The sequence below is a fragment of the Acanthochromis polyacanthus genome, chromosome 2, assembly GCF_021347895.1.
Source record: "Acanthochromis polyacanthus isolate Apoly-LR-REF ecotype Palm Island chromosome 2, KAUST_Apoly_ChrSc, whole genome shotgun sequence".
Classification (NCBI taxonomy): domain Eukaryota; kingdom Metazoa; phylum Chordata; class Actinopteri; family Pomacentridae; genus Acanthochromis; species Acanthochromis polyacanthus.
This window is the reverse complement of record NC_067114.1, coordinates 47,228,276-47,250,040: the sequence shown is the minus strand read 5'-3', so window position 1 is coordinate 47,250,040 and position 21,765 is coordinate 47,228,276. Positions and strand designations below refer to the sequence as shown.

General features: G+C 35.2%; 2 protein-coding genes and 1 long non-coding RNA gene across 3 annotated transcripts; 1 reads left to right on the top strand and 2 right to left on the bottom strand.

The window, feature by feature from the left end:
- Nucleotides 1-1,063: 1,063 nt before the first annotated feature.
- il17a/f2 (interleukin 17a/f2) lies at nt 1,064-10,651 on the bottom strand. Its single transcript, XM_022208690.2, has 5 exons — nt 10,555-10,651; nt 4,118-4,343; nt 2,328-2,479; nt 1,573-1,808; nt 1,064-1,359 (listed from the first exon to the last, which is right to left on the bottom strand). The coding sequence occupies exons 2-4, from the start codon at nt 4,142-4,144 to the stop codon at nt 1,580-1,582; spliced, it is 408 nt and encodes a 135-aa protein (XP_022064382.2). The 5' UTR covers nt 4,145-4,343; nt 10,555-10,651; the 3' UTR covers nt 1,064-1,359; nt 1,573-1,579.
- An 886-nt stretch (nt 10,652-11,537) lies between these two features.
- On the bottom strand, nt 11,538-20,566 carry LOC127531006 (uncharacterized). Its single transcript, XR_007937799.1, has 4 exons — nt 20,447-20,566; nt 19,029-19,304; nt 14,685-16,173; nt 11,538-11,604 (listed from the first exon to the last, which is right to left on the bottom strand). It is a non-coding gene; the product is annotated as an uncharacterized LOC127531006 (long non-coding RNA).
- Nucleotides 20,451-21,650, top strand: LOC110961166 (interleukin-17F-like). Its single transcript, XM_022208673.2, has 2 exons — nt 20,451-20,673; nt 21,059-21,650. Exons 1-2 carry the CDS (start codon nt 20,480-20,482, stop codon nt 21,303-21,305), a joined length of 441 nt encoding a protein of 146 aa, XP_022064365.1. The 5' UTR covers nt 20,451-20,479; the 3' UTR covers nt 21,306-21,650.
- Nucleotides 21,651-21,765: the final 115 nt, after the last annotated feature.

Below are 21,765 nucleotides of genomic sequence, written 5' to 3'. Positions count from 1 at the left end.
TGACCAGAATCTGCACATTTATACATTAATAAATGTATTCTTGGGGTCTACAAGAACTTCACTGTTTAGAAACTCAATTCTTCCTCATAAAGAACAACAGACTCTGTAAACTTGGTACAGAAACTGAAGCTGAAGATGCTTTAAAGTGGATTATCACAGATTTGATCTCCTTGTCAGTATGAAGTCCTAACCCCAACAACAGGTAGAACCAACGTACCTGCAGGAGGATTTCTGCTGTTCCCTGCTCCAGAACCTTGGTGTTCTGGTGGGTTCTGGTCGGTACTTAACGCTGCAGATCATCACATGAACACCAATGTTCTCCAACGCTCACAATGTGTTTCTGTTTCCACTAATTACAGCAGAATTCAGCCTGAATGACTTTCAGACGTCATGCGACTCAAACACACAGAAACCTTCCTGCAGCCGCCAGACGGCAAAAAGCTCCACAAAGGAACGCTTATATTCCTGAATAAAATAAAAAACAGGGATGTTTATATTCCTGAATAAAAAAACAGGAAAGTTTATATTCCTGAATAACAAACAGGGATGTTTATATTCCTGAATAAAAAAACAGGAAAGTTTATATTCCTGAATAACAAACAGGGATGTTTATATTCTTGAACCAAAAAAACAGGAACATGTATATTCCTGAATTAAAAAAGAGAACATTTATGGAATACTTAAATTCCTAAACTTCCAAACAGGAACATTTATGGAACGTTTATATTCATTACCTAAAAAAACAGGAACATTTATAGAACTTTTTATTCCTAAACTGAAAAAAGTAATGTTTATGGAACATTTATATTCTTGAATTTCCAAACTGGAACATTTATGGAACTTTTTATTCCTAAACTAAAAACAGGAATGTTTATGGAACGTTTTTATAACACAGGACAGTAAACACATCAGAACTGCAGGAATTAACTTTTTCAATTAAAAAAAAAGAGTTTAAAATGTGAATCAGATAAAGGAAATACTAACAGATTAGAAAATAAATGCTTTAATTGAAGGTACTTTGAATAATAAATTAAAAAACAGATGTTTAATAAATGTCAGAAATGAATTAACTCTAAGTTTGGAGGCCACAAAAGTTCTGGTTTTATGAATACAAACTTCAATAAGAAATTTTAAAAACATGTAGTTTTTATCTTTACCAGTGGAGAAAATCCAAAACAACAACCAGAAAAACTGAGAATTAATCAATAAGCTAAGCTAATAAGATGCTAACTGCTAATAACAACACAAACACATTTAGTTTGAAGTCCTGGTTTTATTTTAAACTGAATGTTTCTGTAGCTTGAAATGCTGCTGAGCTGCTGCTGGCTCCGCCCCCTTCAGGAAGAAGACTCGCTGAATCTGTGATTGACAGAAAAACATGACATCACAAACATCATTACACCACGTTAAGCTCAGACTAATTAATGCTCTGATTTAGATTCGGGTTCAGATTCAGGTTCAACTACTTCAGAGTCAGGCTTATATTCAGGTTCAGATTAAGGTTGGGTTTAGGTTAGATCAGGTTAAGTTCAGATTTAGATTCAGGCTCAGAGTTCAGGTTCTTTAGGGTACCGTCGGTTCAGTTCCGGCTGGTCTTGGTCCAGACACAGGTGCAGCCGACGGCCACAGAGCGGTAGGATGTGGTGTAGCAGCGCCCCCCGTCCTGCCGGGTCAGAACCAGGATGTTCTGGGTGATGGGGACCGAGTTCAGTCTGTCGGTTTGTTCCCCGTTTGGACCGGAGCAGAAGCTGCTGGTGCACTGGGCCTCCCAGATGGTGGTGGGGATCCGGTCCTTCACCGTGGTCCACCTGGATGCCACAGAGAGAACGACGTTAAACAGCAGCTAGCATTAGCCACATGAAGCTAACGGGGCTGCAGCGCCCCCTGGTGTGTGGAGGTGGAAGTGAGTCATAAACCCAAACCTTAAAGGGGAACTTTATCAGCAGAATGAAATTTGCTTTATCAGCAAATTTCATTCCGAAATCGCGCGATAGCTTGCGGCAAAACCAGTGTTTTGGCGCGAGCTATCGCGCGATTTTGGAACGAGATTTGCTTTCTAGCGTCCTGAGATTTGGATACAGACCACAACAAATAGCGCTGACCCTAACCCTGCCTGGCTAAATACTGGAGCTATGTCGAAAATTCATTTCTCCATCACTCACATGTATGAAAACACAAATGAAAACAGACCCCAGGTTGAAAAAAACCGAAGTTCCCCTTTAAAACACAGCTCAGAAATATTAGCAGCTAAAAAGTCTAAAATACATGATATTAAAAGTTTATGAGAGCTTCAGTTTTCAGTGTGAATCAGAATATGATTGACTCACGTCCATTTCCATGGCGACAGAGATCTGCTGTGGATGTTCCCGTTTCCTCCCGACAGAGACGAGGCGTCACCTGAGATCTCCAACATGGCGTCACACCGAGGAGAAGCCACGGCCGAGGACGAGGAGAAGACCCACAATGCACTGCAGAACACCTAGGGACAGGAAGTGACCTCAACTGAGCAGTGGAACACGCCTGGCAGATGTCCAGATGTGTTCTACTGACTTCAGACCGGAGCAGTGGAGGGTTTTTGGACTGCATTTTGGGAAACATTCAAACTCCTGGTAGGTTCCTAGGTAGTTCCTAGAATCTAGAACCTACGAAGAACTATCTAGGTCCTAGATGGTTCCTTGAGGATTTATTTAAAGTTCTTGCAGTTTTCTGGACTGACTGACCTTCAGTTCTTAAAGCAATGATGGACTGTGGTTTCTCGCAGCTGATTGGTTCTTGCCATAATATGGATTCTAACAGTTGTCAAACAGGGCTGTCTACTGTGGACCAACCTGACTTCTGATGGACCAACCCCACAAGCAACACCTGTGAAGTGAAACTATTTCAGGTTCTACCTCATGAAGCTCATCCAGAGAATAACAAGAGTATTCAAAGCAGGAATCAAAGCAAAGAATCGAACAGAACGGACAGATTTGGAGTCATTTATGTTCATTTTTAATTCAAACTGAATCATTTTGAACAAACTTTGAGTTTTTTGGGACTTGTTCATTGTTATCTGGGACTTCTTTTTGGTTAGTTATGACAAGATTGAACTCATTTTAGACATTTTTTGAGTCATTTTGTACAATTTTTTAACACGTTGTGGGAAACAGGTTTCAAGTCATTTTGGATTCATTTGAACTTGTTTTAAAAGTTGTTTTGAACAGATTTTAAGTCATTATTAGCATTTTAATTCAAGCTGAATCATTTAAAGAATCTAAGATATAAAAGATGTTCTGACTTATTTCACACTTTTTATTTCCTACATAACTCTATTTGTGTTCATTCATAGTTTGATGCCTTCAGTGAGAATCTACAACGGAAATAGTCATGAAGATAAAGAAGAACCATGAAAGGAGACGCTGTGTCCAGACTAAAGACTGCTAGCATAGACGACACCATTTATCAGCAGGAACTGTAAAACAGAACAAATAGATTCAGCTTTCCTTGATAATATGTGATGTTTGGTTCTGTCAGGAAAATTAACTAAAAGTTGAAAATATCATTAAAAGAATCTCCAGAAATGATTCGTTTGCAACAGATTCTGTGAAAAACTCAAATATTCCTGAAACAATCGGATATTTATCAGTTTATTCCAGAATGTTTCCCAGTTTCTGCTCATTCTATCCAAACTAGTGAGTCGTAAAAGTCAGAAATAGTCGATCAGCTGACCTCAGAGTTGATAAAACTTATTAGTTCAGATATAAAATGACTCAGACTTCATTCGTTTCTTCTATAACTGTGGAAGAAAACGCTTTAATTTACACTCGACTTGTTTGGAAAATGATGAAAGACTCTGAACATTAAACACAACTCTGATTACACAAGTTTTACCGTTTTATCGATTATCTTCCCACTGAGACGATTATTTGGTTTTCTCTCCTCAGCTGTCAAACAATCTGATATTCCTCCGTTAATCTCTTCAAATCTGATTTATAAAATCAAATATTGATCATCTATTGATTATCTGAAGTCGAGTCCAAGTCGATTTTATCAGTTTGTTTTCAGCTGAGAGCAGATTTTAGTTTGTCAATAACCGATCGATCACAGATTGGAGCTGATAAATGATATTGATCCTCACCAGCAGAGAGCAGACGTGGAGCTTCATGTTGTCCTGGTCCTGTTGGTTCTGGTCCTGTTGGTTCTGGTCCTGGTTCTGTCGGTTCTGGTTCTGTTGGTTCTGCTCTCACATCAGCAGCCTTTATGACCCTCGGTTCTGATCTGAGAGCAGATACGGAGCCGGCGGGAGATTCCGGTTATCTGCGTCCATCTGCTGCTTCGGTTTCTGATCTGATAAAATCTCAGAGCTGAAAAAGAACCGAAACCTGAAGACTCGACGTTTCTAACTGATCAGATATCAGAGATAAACCGAAGCTCTGAACGTTTTCTGCTCTAGGAGGAGAAAACTAAAACGAACTGAAATAAAACTCAGATTATTCTATAAAACTACCACTAAATAAATAAACTGAATACATCACAGCTTCTATTTATTTACAGTTCAATTAATTAATTATTACCATTTTTTCTTTATTTACATCATATTACTTTATGCATTATTTATTTTTTATTTCTTTTATGTGTATTTTATTAATTATTTATTATTGTTTTGTTTATTCTATTCATCTTACATGTGAATTTGATCAAATTATCCATTTTCTATCCACCGCTGTATCCTCACTAGGGTCATGGGGGGGGGCTGGAGTCTATCCCAGCTGACTCAGGTGAAGGCAGGGGACACCCTGGACAGGTCACCAGTCTGTCACAGGGCTACATATACAGACACACAATCACAATCACATTCACACCTACGGACAGTTTAGAGTAACCAATTAACCTCAGCATGTTTTTGGACTGTGGGAGGAAGCCGGAGTACCCGGAGAAAACCCACGCATGCACAGGGAGAACATGCAAACTCCATGCAGAAAGATCCCAGGCCGGGATTTGAACCGGGGATCTTCTTGCTGCAAGGAGAAAGTACTAACCACTGTTCCACTGAGCAGCCCTGATCAAATTATGTTATTTAAATTTAATAGTTGAATTTTTCATTTGATTTTATTAATTTTTCTCATATAATTTTATTCTATTCATTTATGAAATAGAGTTAATGATTTTACCTTCATTTTATTCATTTTCTGTATTCAATTTTAATTATTATTTTTTTCATATGTGATATATTTTTATGTATTCATTTCATTCATTTATTACCTTTATTTTAGTTATTTATTTTATTTATTTCATTATGTATTATTTGTATTTCATTTATTTTGTTGTTCACATTTGTATTTTGCTTTTTCATTTAAATGTCTTCTTTATTTTTCATATATTTTTATTTTTGTTGACTAGCATTATTTTATTAATTATTTTTAATAAATTTATTTTATTACTTTACCCTAATTTTATTCATTTTCTATATTCAATTTTAATTACTTATTTTTCATATAATTTCTAAATTGATTTAAATCCTTCATTAACTTCATTTTATTTATTAATTTTTTTTAAATTTTATGTGTGTATTTTTATTATTTCATTTATTTTGTTGCTGATAATTAATTTTACTTTATTAATTTCTTAATCTCATTTGTATATTAAGTTTTTTAGTTTTATTTGTTTTTTAGCTTTTTTTGTTATTTTGATTAAATTGATGTTATTACTTTACCCTCATTTTATTCATTTTCTATATTCAATTTTATTTAACTCATTTTTCATATGTAATTTGTTATAAATTCATTTCATTCATTTTTTAACTTCCTCTTATTTATTTATTTTATTTTGTACATTTCATGTATGCATTATTTTTATGTTATTTGTTTTGTAATTTATATTTTATTTTACTTTCTTAAATTATTAATTATATTTATTTTTCAGAATATTTTATTTAATTCAATTAGTGACTTCATTTTATTAATTTAATATTATTCTGTTTCATGTATATATTATATTTATTTCATTTATTTTGTCGTTCCTATTTTTATGTTTCTTAGTTAACCTATTAATTCAACAATGTTAATTATATTTGAATTTTATTTATTTATGAAATTTATTTTATTTATTAGGTTTGATCCTGTTCACTTTAAGTATTTATGTTTTATTTGTTTTTTGAATAAAAATGTTTGACATTCACTGTCAAAAGAAAAAAAATACAAACATCTCACTATGTAATAATGATAATTATATTATTATTATTATTATTATTATTTGATGGTAATTATGAAACTTTTAGTCTGTTTTTTTTACAGTTTACAGACTACACATGCACACACATATTTATGAATATAAACACAAAAGTTTTGTATTTAATGTCTGTCTTGTTTTCTTAATTTAACTTTTAATTATTTTCTGCAGTTCTATTTTTTGACAGCTGTAATCACAATAATGTGTTAAATCTGTTTGTTAACAGTTAAAGGTTTGTATTTTATGAATACAAAGACTGAATATACATAATAAAACAGCTCTGATATTCAAACGGACCAATCAGACAGACTTCACTCTATGTCATCACCACTCTGCTTCCTGTTTCCATATATGGCGGCTAGCACGCTACCGCGGCCCCGCCCCCGGCTGTGACATCCCAGCTGTGGTTGCGGTTGTTTTGAGGTCGAAGCTGAGCAGGTTTCAGTCTGTCTGTCAGCATGTTCCTGACCTGGTTCTTCTGAGAGGAAACCAGAGATCATCTGATAAAGTCTGTTACCGTCAGAACATCAGCGGCTCTGCAGCCGGGAAATATCTCCTGAGTCTGCAAGTCCACCTGAAGCATGCTACAGAAGTTAGCTGTGGAGGGATGAAGACATGAAGCTAGCTTAAAACATGAAGCTAGCTGTGTAGGGAGGAAAACATGAAGTTTATCCTGCAGCTGGTTTCACAGAGGAGACATGTTGTCACTTGGACCGCCTCCTACAGGCAGAGAGCAGAACTACCGGTTTTAGTTCATATTTAACTGCTGGGAATCTATTCCAGTATTAAATAAAACAACAAAACCTGGAAGATGGAGCACTGACTTCAACACCACTTCCTAAATCTTACTGGTGGGAAGTTTAAAAAAGTAAAATTACGATTTGCCATTAACACATCATACTAAATTACTTTAGCTGTGTAGTGAGCTTCTTTCCATGACTTAAGCTGAGTAATTAGCTTCTCTCAATAACTTTAGCATTGTAACAAGCTTCTTTCTATGACTTTAGTTGTGCAGTTAGCTTCTTTCTATGACTTTAGCTGTGGAGTTAGCTTCTTTCCATGACTTTAGCTATGTGGTTAGCTTCTTAATATGACTTTAGCTGTGTAGTTAGCTTCTTTCATTAACTTTAGGATTGTAGCTAGCTACTTAATATGACTTTAGCTGTGTAATGAGCTTCTTTCAATAATGTTAGCTGACTGATTAGCTTCTTTCATAACGTTAGCTGAGTGATTAGTTTCTTTCTATAATGTTAGCTCGGTAATTGGCTTCTCTCAATAACTTTAACATTGCAATTAGCTTCTTTGTGTGACTTTAGTTGTGTAATTACCTTCTTAAATATGACTGTAGCTGTGTAATTACCTTCTTAATATGACTTTAACTATGTAGTTAGCTTCTCTCAATAACTTTAGGATTGTAGCTAGCTACTTAATATGACTTTAGCTGTGTAGATAGCTTCTCTCAATAACTATAACTAGCTTCTTTATATATCATTAGCTGCGCAGTTAGCTTCTTTCTGTAACTTTAGTAGTGTAGTTAGCTTCTTTCTGTAATGTTAGCTGAGTAATTACCTTCTCACAGTAATTTTAGCAATGTAATTAGCTCCTTCTTTCATTGACTTTTGATGTGTTTTTAGCTTCTTTCGATTACTTTAGCTGCACTGTTACCTGACTGGCAGATAGGGCTGGGCGATATGATGATAGATATCGTCTGGACGATAGAAAATGTTTATCGTTTTATGTGAAGATCCTATCGTTTATATCGCAGTGTCGCAAAACATGCTTTTTGGCAGTATTTTACGTCACCAACGTGCCTTATGGAAAGCCCAGGCACACCAACTTACTGACTTTCTCGCTAAATCTAGCGACTTTCCAAAGCTTCCTAGCGACTTTTTTTGTCCAAAGCAACTAGCGACAAATCTAACGACTTTTTCTGCCGTTTTGGAGACTGACAGGAAAACTGGGATCATTCTGCAGTTACTGTCCTCAACAAGCAGCAGGTGCTGCTGTGAGCTTCTCCCCCTCCCAGGGCACAGGCTGTCAGTCCAGTAACCCCACAGCAGTCCCAGTGTCTGATTAGAGGACAGATCACTCAGCGACCAGACGGCAGGTGAATCGCGCATGCACAAAGTCACTACAGATCCCATCCAGACTTACATAGCGGGATATAAATGAAAATGTTTCTTCACTGTCATACTAAAATAAACCACAGCATTTAGCCTCTAGTACAAAAACATATTTTGGGTGTTTTATACTCACTTTTTGGTCTCTTCCACAACGTTATTCCTCTCTCCTACAACGTTGATTACAATTACATGCAAACTGGGAAATATGCAAATTAGGCGATGACGTCATTTAGCGACTTCTCGCGACTTTTAGGACAGCCAACAGCGACTTTCCTTACTGAGGAGTTGGCAACACGTGGCTAAAACATAAGCAGCTATGGAGGAAGACGGTGGACTCGACTCAGAAGAACAATCTAAACAACAAGATGACGAACAACCAGCTCAAACCAATGAGCTTGTACCTAAAAGAGGGGGAACTTCCGTCATATGGCGGTGGTTTGGATTTAAAAAGACCGACAAGGATCAGACTACCGTACTTTGTAAGGTATGCCGCTGCCCGGTCCCATTCATTCATTGAATTTACCAAAAATATGCTATAGCGTTATGTATATCGTATCGGGATATAAAATTTTGGTCATATCGCTCAGCCCTACTGGCAGAGTGCAGGAAATTGAGATTTCTCTGGCTGATGGAATAAATCTAAAACCATGTTTTCTCCTTTGACAGATCTTCAGGTAGAACACTGACCTCCTGTAGATCTTCATGTGGAATGACATCCTCTTTAATCTGCTCTTGATCAATAAAGATTCTTACTGCAGCAGCAGAACTGAGGGCTCATTATCCTCCATCATAGACCTGTTTATCTGTAGATTAACAAACAATAAGTAAACTGATCAATCTGTAGATTAATCAGTGATCTTCTCTGATGTATTTGAGGAACCCGGTGTGGTCGGTAAGTTCCACCTCATCAAACCAGCCACACCTGGACGTGAGGTCATCACGCCCCCCGTCTCTATGGAAACCGGTAACCCCGTTTGAATGTGGGAGGTGGAGGAGGAGGAAACAATGAGGAAGATGACAACATTTCATCTAACCTCAGAGTCAGTTTGACCCAGAAGTTACTGAATAAAGTTTAGATTTAATGACTTTTATTCTGGTTTTATTGCTTTTATTCTGATGTTTTCTGAGACAGGAGGTGTTTATAATCTGGTTTATTTTATTTATAGATCAGTGACTGTCAGACTGTTTCTGTTTTATTTGTTTGTTTGTTTTTCCTTTTTTATATTTCAGATTTTTTTTAAATTTCATTATTTAATTTCTATATATTTAATTTTTTCATTTATTTATTTATTTTATTTTTTCATGTTTTAATTATATGGCTCGTAAAAATCTATTTAATTAATTTAATCTACTTATTTAAATGTCAGGGTCAGATATTCAATTAATTTATTTGATTTTTCACATGTTTCCAAAATTTAATCATAACTTTTTAACTAACATTTTACTTATTTCATTTGCTTATTTCAATATCATTTATTAATATTATGAATTCCATTTCATTTATTTAATGTCATTTATTTCTGTATTTATTTATTTATTAGATTATTCATGTTTTCATTATATTTAATAGTATTTTTTTAAAATTCAATTTTATTTATTTCATCTGCTTATTTAAATGTCATTTATTTATGTATTTATTTATTGGATTTTTATATTTATTTTTATGATCATTTTTAAATTACATTTTATTTCACCTTATTATTTCAGTGTCATTTATTTCTATAATTATTGACTGGATTGTTCATGTTTTTGTTGTATTTTATTTGACAAAAATCAATTTCATTTATTTACTGTACTTATTTTAATGCTAATTATTTATGTATTTGTTTATTAGATTTTTTCATGTTTTCATTGTGTTTATATTTTATAACATTAATAAATTAAAATTTGATTTATTAAAATTAATAAATTTAATTAAAATATTTTAAATCATATTTTTATTCATTTCATCTACTTATTTCAGTAAAATTCATTTATTCGTTTGTTAATTATCTTCTAAATGTCATTTAAAATTTATATTTATTATTTCATTTTTAAATATATTTTTTATTTATTGTATTTATTTTTTAATACATTTTTTTCATGTATTATTTTGTGTTGCTTTTATTATTTTTTACACTTAGTATAAATTTAAACAATATTAAATACTGAATAGTTATTGACAGAAAAGAGATTTTAAATGACAGAGAATGAAAGTAGAAAAATAAAAATAAATAAAACTTACCTCCAGTTAAGATGCTGTTAGATGGTTTTTGGTGTAATTTATTAATTAATCCTCCATCAAAACAACAGCAACAATAATCTGACAAGAACGAGGAAAACTAGAAAACAGAACAGAGACGTCTTAAAGTTCACTGGAGCCATAAAATGTTTTTTTAAATATAGAAAAAAGTCATAAATATCTGAAGATGAACAATAAACTAAAAATAAAACAACATAAAGCCTGGAACAGTGGACTCATATTTGGAATTAAAATTAAATACATTAAAATATTATACAGGAATTTAGTGGAATCAACCGATTAATTCATTTAAACACACATTTGTTTGAGAAATTTATTTATTTTTTTCCCAGAGATGATTTCCATCGACGTTAAATCGAGCATCAGACTCTTATTTTGTTAATTTTTTGGATTTAAAAGCTGCTGATTCTCTTTGATAAGTTTCGGTTGTTTTTTTTTTTTCAGTTAAACTCCTGGTCAGTCGTGAACACATAAATAAAATTTATTCATCATATTTTAGTATTTTATCTATTATTACTCTTGTGGAGGTTTTTTTTTGTACTTCCTGTTTTGATGTTTATTTTATTGTATTTTTACTGAAGTCCCAGACCTCCAGCATATCCGGACTACAGACTGTAAAATATAATATAATTATATTTATATATTACTATTATGGTCCAGACTGTCTGTTTGTGCACGAATGGGAAATAAAAATCTTGATTCTTGAATCTAAATTTAACTAAATCCTTCGTATTAAATGAAAAACTGATTCTTTCAGCTGATAAAAACGCTGGTTTAACTTCCTGTCAATAAACTAAAATCGATTCATCAACAAACAGTTCTAATCTGCAGGTTTAAACTCCTGAAGACGACTTTAAACGTCTCAGTTGATCTCATGAGGTTTGATAAAAGGATGAACCAATGACGTACATATATAGCAATATATATATATATATATATATATATATACGTCATTGGGATGAACTCACAGAAGCAGGAAGCAGGTGGAGACTGGAGAGGAAGAGTGACGCCCTCTGCTGGACGGAGGGAGAACTGAAAACAAAAAGAAATTTTTGAAAAATCAGAAGTTTAAAAACTTCCAGAAGCTTCACAGCTGATTATGTCTAATTTAGGTTTTTTTCTTGATTTATATTTTAGATTTTTTGTATCTTTTCTTTTAATTTAATTTATTTAATTTTAGTTTTCATATATTTTTAATTCATTTAATTTTGTTCCTTTAGTTGTTTTTTAAAGCCCGTATATTTATCTCTTTGCTTCACTTTTTGTTTGATTATTTATTTATTTAATTTTTCATATTTTCATTACATTGAATAATTATTGATAAATGGCATTTTGTTCCATCTACTTATTTCAGTGTCATTTATTTATGTATTTATGTATCAGATTTTCAGGTTTTTCTTGTATTTGATGATTGATTTATTTAGATTTATTTTTTCATCTGCTTATTGTAATGGCATTTTTTATTTGCTTATTTATTTAATTTTTCACATTTTTGTTGTATTCAATAGTATTTTAAATTATATTGTATTTATTTCACCTACTTATTTCAGTACAATTTATTTATGATTTTTCATGTTTTTATTGTATTTAAAAATATCTTTTTATTTATGTATTTATTCATTGGATTTTTTTTACATTTTTACTGTATTTGATCATATTTTTTAAAATTACATTTAATTTATCTGATCTGCTTATTTTAATGTAATTTATTTATGTATGTATTTAGTGGATTTTCAGGATTCATTATATTTAAAAATAGTTTTTCATTTATGCATTTATTTATGAGATTTTTCAAGTTTTTATTGTATTTTAGACTTCCAGTGTCTCTCGACTGTTTGTCTAATATAAATCTTGAACCTTGAAATCTTAATTTAACAAAAATCCTTCTCATTAAATAAAAAATTTGGACAAAAAGTACAGAACCTTTCTGAGAATCTGTTTGTTTTTCACTTTTTTTCAGGTTAACTTTTTCTATGACTTTAGCTGTGTAGTTAGCCTGTTTATGTGACTTTAGCTGTGTAGTTAGCCTGTTTATGGGACTTTAGCTGTGTAGTAAGCCTGTTTATGGGATTTTAGCTGTGTAGTTAGCCTGTTTGTGTGACTTTAGCTGTGTAGTTAGCCTGTTTATGGGACTTTAGCTGTGTAGTAAGCCTGTTTATGTGACTTTAGCTGTGTAGTTAGCCTGTTTGTGTGACTTTAGCTGTGTAGTTAGCCTGTTTATGGGACTTTAGCTGTGTAGTTAGCCTGTTTATGTGACTTTAGCTGTGTAGTTAGCCTGTTTATGGGATTTTAGCGGTGTAGTTAGCCTGTTTATGTGACTTTAGCTGTGTAGTTAGCCTGTTTATGTGACGTTAGCTGTGTAGTTAGCCTGTGTATGTGACTTTAGCTGTGTAGTTAGCCTGTTTATGTGACTTTAGCTGTGTAGTTAGATTGTTTAAGTGACTTTAGCTGTGTAGTTAGCCTGTTTATGTGACTTTAGCTGTGCAGTTAGATTGTTTAAGTGACTTTAGCTGTGTAGTTAGCCTGTTTATGTGACTTTAGCTGTGTAGTAAGCCTGTTTATGGGATTTTAGCTGTGTAGTTAGCCTGTTTATGGGACTTTAGCTGTGTAGTAAGCCTGTTTATGGGACTTTAGCTGTGTAGTTAGCCTGTTTATGTGACTTTAGCTGTGTAGTTAGCCTGTTTAAGTGACTTTAGCTGTGTAGTTAGCTTGTTTATGTGACTTTAGCTGTGTAGTTAGCCTGTTTATGTGATTTTAGCTGTGTAGTTAACCTGTTTATGTGACTTTAGCTGTGTAGTTAGCCTGTTTATGTGACTTTAGCTGTGTAGTTAGCCTGTTTATGGGATTTTAGCTGTGTAGTTAGCCTGTTTGTGTGACTTTAGCTGTGTAGTTAGCCTGTTTGTGTGACTTTAGCTGTGTAGTTAGCCTGTTTGTGTGACTTTAGCTGTGTAGTTAGCCTGTTTGTGTGACTTTAGCTGTGTAGTTAGCCTGTTTATGTGACTTTAGCTGTATAGTTAGCCTGTTTAAGTGACTTTAGCTGTGTAGTTAGCTTGTTTATGTGACTTTAGCTGTGTAGTTAGCCTGTTTATGTGATTTTAGCTGTGTAGTTAGCCTGTTTATGTGACTTTAGCTGTGCAGTTAGCTTGTTTCAGTGGTCAGAGGTTTTGGGTTAAACACTACAGAGGATTTAAACTGCAGTGGAAGAAGTCCGGAAGTGCTTTTAGCTGTAATTCTTTGTGTTTATTTTGCTACTATGGAGAAATAACAGGTGATGTTTAATCCAGATGTGGTGGTGAAATCTAAAGACCTGTAGAAGGATCATAATGTTTCTGATCCTTTCATTTTATAGCTTTAGTCTCATTTTCCAACTGAAACCAGAGAAATGTAAAGTTTAAAGCTTTAGACTGTGTGAAAGTTCACTGTTTCAGAGGTGGCGAAGTCAGAAGAGTTTAGTCATCCGGGGGCTGCAGACGGAGCAGGAAGCAGGAAGTGGCCTCAGAGATAAGATCGATAAAGGAGGTCAGGAGGAGCAGCATGAAGTGATGATGCTGCAGAACCTGCTGCTGAGTCACCTCTAAACCAGGTCACTGCAGACCTGCTTCCTGCTACAGAGGAGCTCCAGGAGGTTCAACCACTGGTTCAGGGCCCCTCCAGGACCAGGGTCTGAGTTCAGGACTCTTAAAGGATCAGGGTCTGGGTTCAGACGAACAACATGCAAGCAGAACCTGACGATGACATCACAATGACTCAGTTGAAGTTCTGATTATTTGCAGCTCAAACTGAAACTCTGATCACAGGTAAAGACATGATATAATCTGTCAGGTATGATTTGTGATATATCGGGTTTTGGTTCAATGACTTTGAGACCGATGGTCAGAAATTTAGGGGTGATATTTGAAAGAAACCAAACTGAGCCAGTAGTCAGAGTATGTTTCTGTCAACTACGTCTTTTAGTCAAAGTGGAGCTTCTGGACCCAGATCCCCATCACTAAAGAAATCAAATCCTTCAGTTTAAAATGGCTTTTAGTAGCTAGCCTCATGGTGACATTTTACTTCAGTTTTTATGTATTAGCTTCCAGATGTACACTATATTGCCAAACGTATTTGCTCACCTGCCTTGACTCGCATATGAACATCAGTGACATCCCATTCCTAATCCATAGGGTTCAATATGACGTCGGTCCACCCTTTGCAGCTACAACAGCTTCAACTCTTCTGGGAAGGCTGTCCACAAGGTTTAGGAGTGTGTTTATGGGGATTTTTGACCGTTCTTCCAGAAGCTCATCTGTGAGGTCACACACTGATGTTGGACCAGAAGGTCTGGCTCTCAGTCTCCGCTCTAATTCATCCCAAAGGTGTTCTATCGGGCTGAGGTCAGGACTCTGTGCAGGCCAGTCCAGTTCATCCACACCAGACTCTGTCATCCATGTCTTCATGGACCTTGCTTTGTGCACTGGTGCACAGTCATGTTGGAAGAGGAAGGGGCCAGCTCCAAACTGTTCCCACAAAGTTGGGATCATGGAATTGTCCAAAATGTCTTGGTATGCTGAAGCATTCAGAGTTCCTTTCACTGGAACTAAGGGGCCAAGTCCAGCTCCTGAAGAACAAGCCCACACCACAATCCCCCCTCCACCAAACTTTACACTTGGCACAATGCAGTCCCACAAGTATGGTTCTCCTGGAAACCACCAAACCCAGACTGGTCCATCAGATTGGCAGATGGAGAAGCGTGATTGGTCACTCCATAGAAGGCGTCTCCACTGCTCTAGAGTCCAGTGGCGGCGTGCTTTACACCACTGCATCCCACGCTCTGCATTGTACTTGGTGATGTACGGCTTGGATGCAGCTGCTCGGCCATGGAAACCCATTCCATGAAGCTCTCTGCTGAAGCTCTGTTCTTGAGCTAATCTGAAGGCCACATGAAGTCTGAAGGTCTGTATTCATTGACTCTGCAGAAAGTTGTCCACCTCTTGGCATCCTCTGACCCGCTCCATCAGTTTACGTGGTCGACCACTTGGTGGCTGAGCTGCTGTCGTTCCCACACACTTCCACTTTCTTATAATACAGCTGACTGCGGAATATTTAGGAGAGAGGAAATGTCACGACTGGATTTGTTGCACAGGTGGCATCCTATCACAGTTCCACGCTGGAATTCACTGAGCTCCTGAGAGCGACCCATTCTTTCACTAATGTTTGTAAAAGCAGTCTGCATGCCCAGGTGATTGATTTTATACACCTGTGGCCATGGAAGTGATTGGAACACCTGATTCTGATTATTTGGATGGGTGAGCAGATACTTTTGGCAATATGGTGTATCTGATGTGTTATTCTGGGTTTGGGCTGCACAGTGCATCAGTGGTTAGCATCGCTGCCTCACAGCTGGAGGATCCTCGGTTCTCGTCCTGTCCTTCCTGGATCTTCCTGCATGGAGTCTCCATGTTCTCCTGCACATGTGTGGCTTTTCTCCATGTTCTCCTGCACATGTGTGGCTTTTCTCCATGTTCTCCTGCACATGTGTGGCTTTTCTCCATGTTCTCCTGCACATGTGTGGCTTTTCTCCATGTTCTCCTGCACATGTGTGGCTTTTCTCCATGTTCCTTCCTATTAAAAAACAAAATACACAGAGACTTTTAAAAATAGAAAGGCTAAACAAGCTAAAACAGGTCCAGAGGTCCAGAAGCGTTTCTCTCGCTGCTTTTTAAATGACAACAGTGACATGTATGAGGAGAGTTTTAGGGACTTTGTAGAGCGGTCCAGTCATTAGCAGCAGAAAACTGAAATGAGGATCGACTGAGAGTGGTACGAAGTTTGGGGATGAGGAGGTGAATGAAGAACAAAGAGTAGAGCTATGAATGATGAGTAATGAACGGAGACAAGGAGGGTTTGGTGGATGAAGAGACACCAGTTTAACTGTGATCAGGAGTGGACAGATTCCAGTTCACAGGTTGTAGAAGCTGCAGTGGTGTAGGAAGGAGCTCTGCTAGTAAAGCCGGAGGTGGATGAGGACAGATGGTGTCTGGTTTATGGAGGGCCAGATACAACACCATGACCCAATATTAGAAGCAGAGACGCTTTAACATGGAGGGATTTGGAAGAATGAAGATTTATTGTGGGAGAGAAAGCTGATTCTAGATTTTACTCTGGAGATGATCTGATCTGTTTTCTGAATGAAATCAACAATCAAACCAAACCAAATAAAAAAACATCGATGATTGTTTTTGAGCAAAAAGATGAAAATCTGAATTAGAAACTGAAAAAGCTGAGCTCCTAAATTCTCTCTGGATGAAATAAAAGCTCCATAAACTCCTGATCTGAATAAATAAACATCCCAGAATGTGGTGGCCAACAGACTCCTTTTAGATTTCACTTTGAGCCAAAAATAACAGAAAAGCTCAAATCAGCAGACCAACTTTTAGAACTTTCTGAGCTGCTTTGACAGAAACAATAAAAGAGCAGAAAATCCTCAGTTTCATTTCTGTCGGAGGGATTTTCTGAGGGAAACTTTCTGCTTCAACGTTTTACTGAAAATTCAGATTTCTGCTTCGTTTTCTGTTCAGAATAAACTTCAAAAGTGCAGTTAAAAAGGGAAAAAAAGAAAAATTCTCACAAAAACATTAAAAAATATGTTTAAAAATCACAGAAGTGCCAAAAATATACTAAAATTTGTCATTAAAAAACAGAAAAACTCTGTTTAGAGGAACTAAATCAGGTTTATTTCTGTTTAGAGAAAAAATATGAAAGTTCAGCAGGAATTTAACTTTTTTCTTTAAATGTTCGACTAAAATCAGTTTATTTTCCTTTTAAGGACCAAATATTTCACATTAAAGTGTTTAAATGTTTAGTTTTATATGATTGAGACAGAAAATATCACTAATAGGCTTTTATTAACGTCTCTTCACAGATTATTGATCTCTTGGTTCAGTTTTACTGATTTATTTATCAATAACTTGATGATAAATCAGAAAAACTTTCATGTTTTATCTTAAATATTCCTTCAGATATTCTTGATCAAACAGATTTAATGAATAAATCTGACAACAAAAATGGGTTGATGGGCAGATTTTTAAATAAGTTTCAGAAATATTTTTATAAATATCAAGATTTTTTGCTCCTTGTTTTTAATTTACCTAAAAATCTTCCAGTTGATCTTAAATTAGAGAGAAATTGTTCATATTGACTCTAAAATCTGTTAAAATCGTCCAGAATTGGATTAAAAATTGTATAAAAAAAAGAGAGACTTTCAGTTTTTTAGTTTTTGATGTGAAAAACCTGAACAAAGTTTGTTTCTCTTTTATTTTAGTGACTTTTGGAGACGAATGACGTTTTATTATGGAATAAAAAGTTCAGGTCTATTTATTAAATATTAACAAACGCTGGAACATCTGAGAAACGTAATAAAACCAGAGAACAGACGGAGGACGTTTCCTGATTTATCATCAAGTTATTGATTCATAATCAGTAATCAGACTAATAGATCAATAATCTGTGATTATGGAGACATTATTGATCAGTTTCTGAGTCATTTTAAACCATTTATTCCTCATTTCAGATGATTTATGTGATTTTCGCTCCATTTTAAGTCACTTTGGATCATTTATTCTCATTTTAAACAATTCTTTTGTCATTTTTAGATAATTTTTAATCCAATTCTGGACGATTTTAACAGATTTTGGAGAAATTTTGAGCAGTTTCCAAAATTTGATGCAATGTTACAGCCAATGTGAACAATTTCTCTCTGATTTTACATAAACTGAGATGTTTTGGGAGATTTTTAGGTAAATTAAGCAAAAAGAAGGAAGAAGTGAGACTTTTAGAGCAAAAAATCTGGATATTTATAAAAATATTTCTGAAATTTAACATGAAATTATGAAATATTTATTTAAAAATCTGCCCATCAACATATTTTTTTCAGATTTATTCATTAAATCTGTTTGATCAAGAACATCTGAGGAAATATTAAAGATAAAAACATGAAAGTTTCTCTTATTTATCATCATGGCATTGATTTATAATCAGTAATATCAGACTAATCGATCAATAATCTGTGAAGAGACGTTAATAAAAGTCTCAGTAATCTAAAAGTAAACATTTAAAACACTTTAATGTGAAATATTTGGTCCTAAACATGAAAATAAACTGATTTTAGTTGAACTTTTAGAAGTGATTGAGCAGAAAAACTAAACTATGGATGATCTAACAGTTTTAATGGTTCAGATGATCTGAGAAGAAACTTCCAGGTTTTTATCTCTGATCAGAGCTGCTGATTATTCACATTATGTCAGAAGGTTTTCAGTTTACACAGACTGTTTGAAGTGTTGACGGGTTGTGATGGAGCCTCTGCAGCTTCAACGATGAATCCAATTTGAAGCTGCTCACTCATCACTTCTGCAGCCCAACATCTGAGAACATCTGAGAAGATCTGACCTAGAAAAGCTCCGTGTTCGCGGCAGATTCACCTCTGAGTCGACTGAAAGTGGGTCGAGGCCTCGTCATGCGGTTCCACTTCAAACGCAGGAAGAGACGCTGTGACATCATCAGAGGAGGTCCGAGCCCCGAGGAGACCAGATAAAAGCCCAGAGACCAGGAGAAGACCAGCAGAGACCAGCAGAGACCAGCAGAGACCATCAGAGACCAGGAGAGACCATCAGAGAAGAACCAGGACCTGAACCTGAACCTGAACCTCCAGCAGAACCCGGGGAACCTTCTTCCATCTGAACCATCCCAAGGAGAACCTACAGAAGAAGCATCAGAATGTTTTCATCAACAAGCTCCAGCAGAGCGACGGTAAGAAATGAGAAACATAAAAACACGTTTAAACCTCTGAAATATCGTCGATTTTTTTCCATAAATCATCTAAACGTACGTTTGGAATCAACACAAAAGCTGAAGGTACGGAGGCCTGCAGGGTTCTTGATGACATAAATAATAAAAAATATGAATAAATCAGTAAAAACACGATAAGTGAACATTTAAGTGTGAAATATTGCAACAAATTCCTTATTTAATGTAAATTTTCATAGAAAATGCTGCTCAGGTGTAATTGGCTGAACAGAAAAATATGAAACAACTCTGAATATTTAATGCATAAAAGTAAATTTATTTCAATAGTTTATGACATTTTTATTTACAGATTTGTCTTTATTCTAACCTGTATAAAGGATTGAGAGCACATTTTGTAATATTTCTTGTATTATTATTTGAGATTATTTCAGATTTGAGATGACAAGTTTTCATAATAATTTAATTTTTAGCATAAATTTTAAAACGATTTAGATTTTTTTCTTCTCAGTAAAAGCTCCGTTTTGTGGAGTAAAATCTGGATTCTTGTTTTTAATTCATTTAGTTTTGCGCCATAAAGTCTATAAATTTGCAGTTTTTCTTTGGAACAAAAAGAAAAAGAATTGAAAAATTCTCATGAAAACGGTTAAGTTTAAAAAATCTCATAAAGAACTAAAGTTTCTCATAAAAACACAAAAACTATTTTATTGTGAAAAGTTCTTCCTAAACTGACGTCAGTTTCCTGTAAAAACTAAAAACTTTCATGTGAATTATTTCTGGCTGATCAGTGATCAGAAAGTAATAAATTCATGACATATATTATCAATATTATATTATTTTATTTCTTCAATTTTTAAATATTTTCCTGATTTTAGCACCAAACTGTGAGATGGTTTTATTTTTATCTTTTCTTCATTTTTTCATTTAATCTTTTAATCAGTTTTATTTATATTTATATTATTTAAACAGTTTTTGTTCATTTTTAATGTTTCTTGTTTTATTTTTTATTTTTTGCTTAATTTTTGATTCTTTTCTGTCAACTTTTTGTAATTTTCTGATTTTACTCAGATTGTTTGTAAGTATGACGTCATCGTACGTTTTTGTGGCTCCACCCCTTCAGGCCGTCGTCATGGCTGCGATGATGGTGATGGTGATGATGATGCCAGAGGTCAACGCCATGCCGAAGACCTCAAAAGCCCACAGGAAGTCCTCTGATGGCGCGCCCCCAGAAACAGTCCCCCTGAAACTGGACTCCAACACTTTGGTTCTCAGCGGAAACATCCGTGTTCTGGCCAACGACTCCATCTCCCCATGGACATACAAGTGAGTTAGCATACATGGTTAGTTAGCATGATCTTAGCTTGTTGCTGACGTGTTTTTGACGTGTCTTTAACATGTTTTTGACAAGTTTTTATGTGTTTCTGATGTGTTTTTGGCAAGTTTTTCACATGTTGCTGACATATTTCTGATGTGTTTTTGACACGTTTCTGACCTGTTTTTGGCGTGTTTGTGACGTGTTCCTACCGTGTTTTTGATGTCTTTCTGACATGCTGCTGACATGTTTCTAATGTGTTTCTGACATGTTCCTGACGTTTCTGACATGTTTTTGGCGTGTTTCTGACGTCTTTTTGGCGTGTTTCTGATGTGTTTTTGGCGTGTTTCTGATGTGTTTCTGACATGCTTTTGATGTGTTTCTGACCCTCCTCAGCGTCTCCAGTGACGACTCTCTCTTCCCTCCGGTTCTGTCCGAGGCTCGTTGTTTGCTGAAGGGCTGCCTGGACCGTCACGGCCAGGAGGACCAGAACCTGGAGTCACGACCCATAATGCACCAGGTGATGATGCTGCGCCGCATCAGGTCGACAGGGGCGGAGCCTAGCTACCATTACCGACTGGAGTTTCGCCGCGTCGCCGTCGGCTGCACCTGTGTCCGGCCCGCTGTCGTAGAGCAGCAATGAAGAGCCAACGATTAGCATCAGTTAGCATCAGCTAGCATCAATTAGCTTCTACTGACACCAGAAAAATAATCAGCAGTAAATAAATTCATCCTGATGAGTCCAAATCATAATAATATTTACAGAAATATTTGAATTTATTAAATCAGATTGAACCAGAATTAAAAAGACAGAAACTGTTTCTACCAAACAGAAAACCTAAAAACAGTCAAATATTTAAACTTCTTTTTAAATCACACGTAGCTCATAATTTACACATTAGCTATTAACAGATTACTGTCTAACCAACTTTGCTTCGGTTTGTTTTCATGTGTCGCCTACATGCTGCTCACTGCTGAACCTGTTTATTTCTACAGATTTGTATTATAATTAATTCACCTGCAGAAACTACTTGACTACACACACATTATATTCATACGTGTATTATTTATAGTTTAAGGTTATTTATTGAAGTGTTTGATCT

Excerpts from the sequence above, each read along its gene's own strand:
- il17a/f2 (XM_022208690.2), bottom strand. The coding sequence starts at position 4,144 with ATGAAGCTCCACGTCTGCTCTCTGCTG. Across the intron at positions 2,480-4,117 it reads TCCACGTCTGCTCTCTGCTG|GTGTTCTGCAGTGCATTGTG; the intron begins GTGAGGATCAAT and ends TCCTGTCCCTAG. Across the intron at positions 1,809-2,327 it reads CTGTCGCCATGGAAATGGAC|GTGGACCACGGTGAAGGACC; the intron begins GTGAGTCAATCA and ends TGTGGCATCCAG.
- LOC110961166 (XM_022208673.2), top strand. The coding sequence starts at position 20,480 with ATGGCTGCGATGATGGTGATGGTGATGATGATGCCAGAGGTCAACGCC. Across the intron at positions 20,674-21,058 it reads ATCTCCCCATGGACATACAA|CGTCTCCAGTGACGACTCTC; the intron begins GTGAGTTAGCAT and ends GACCCTCCTCAG.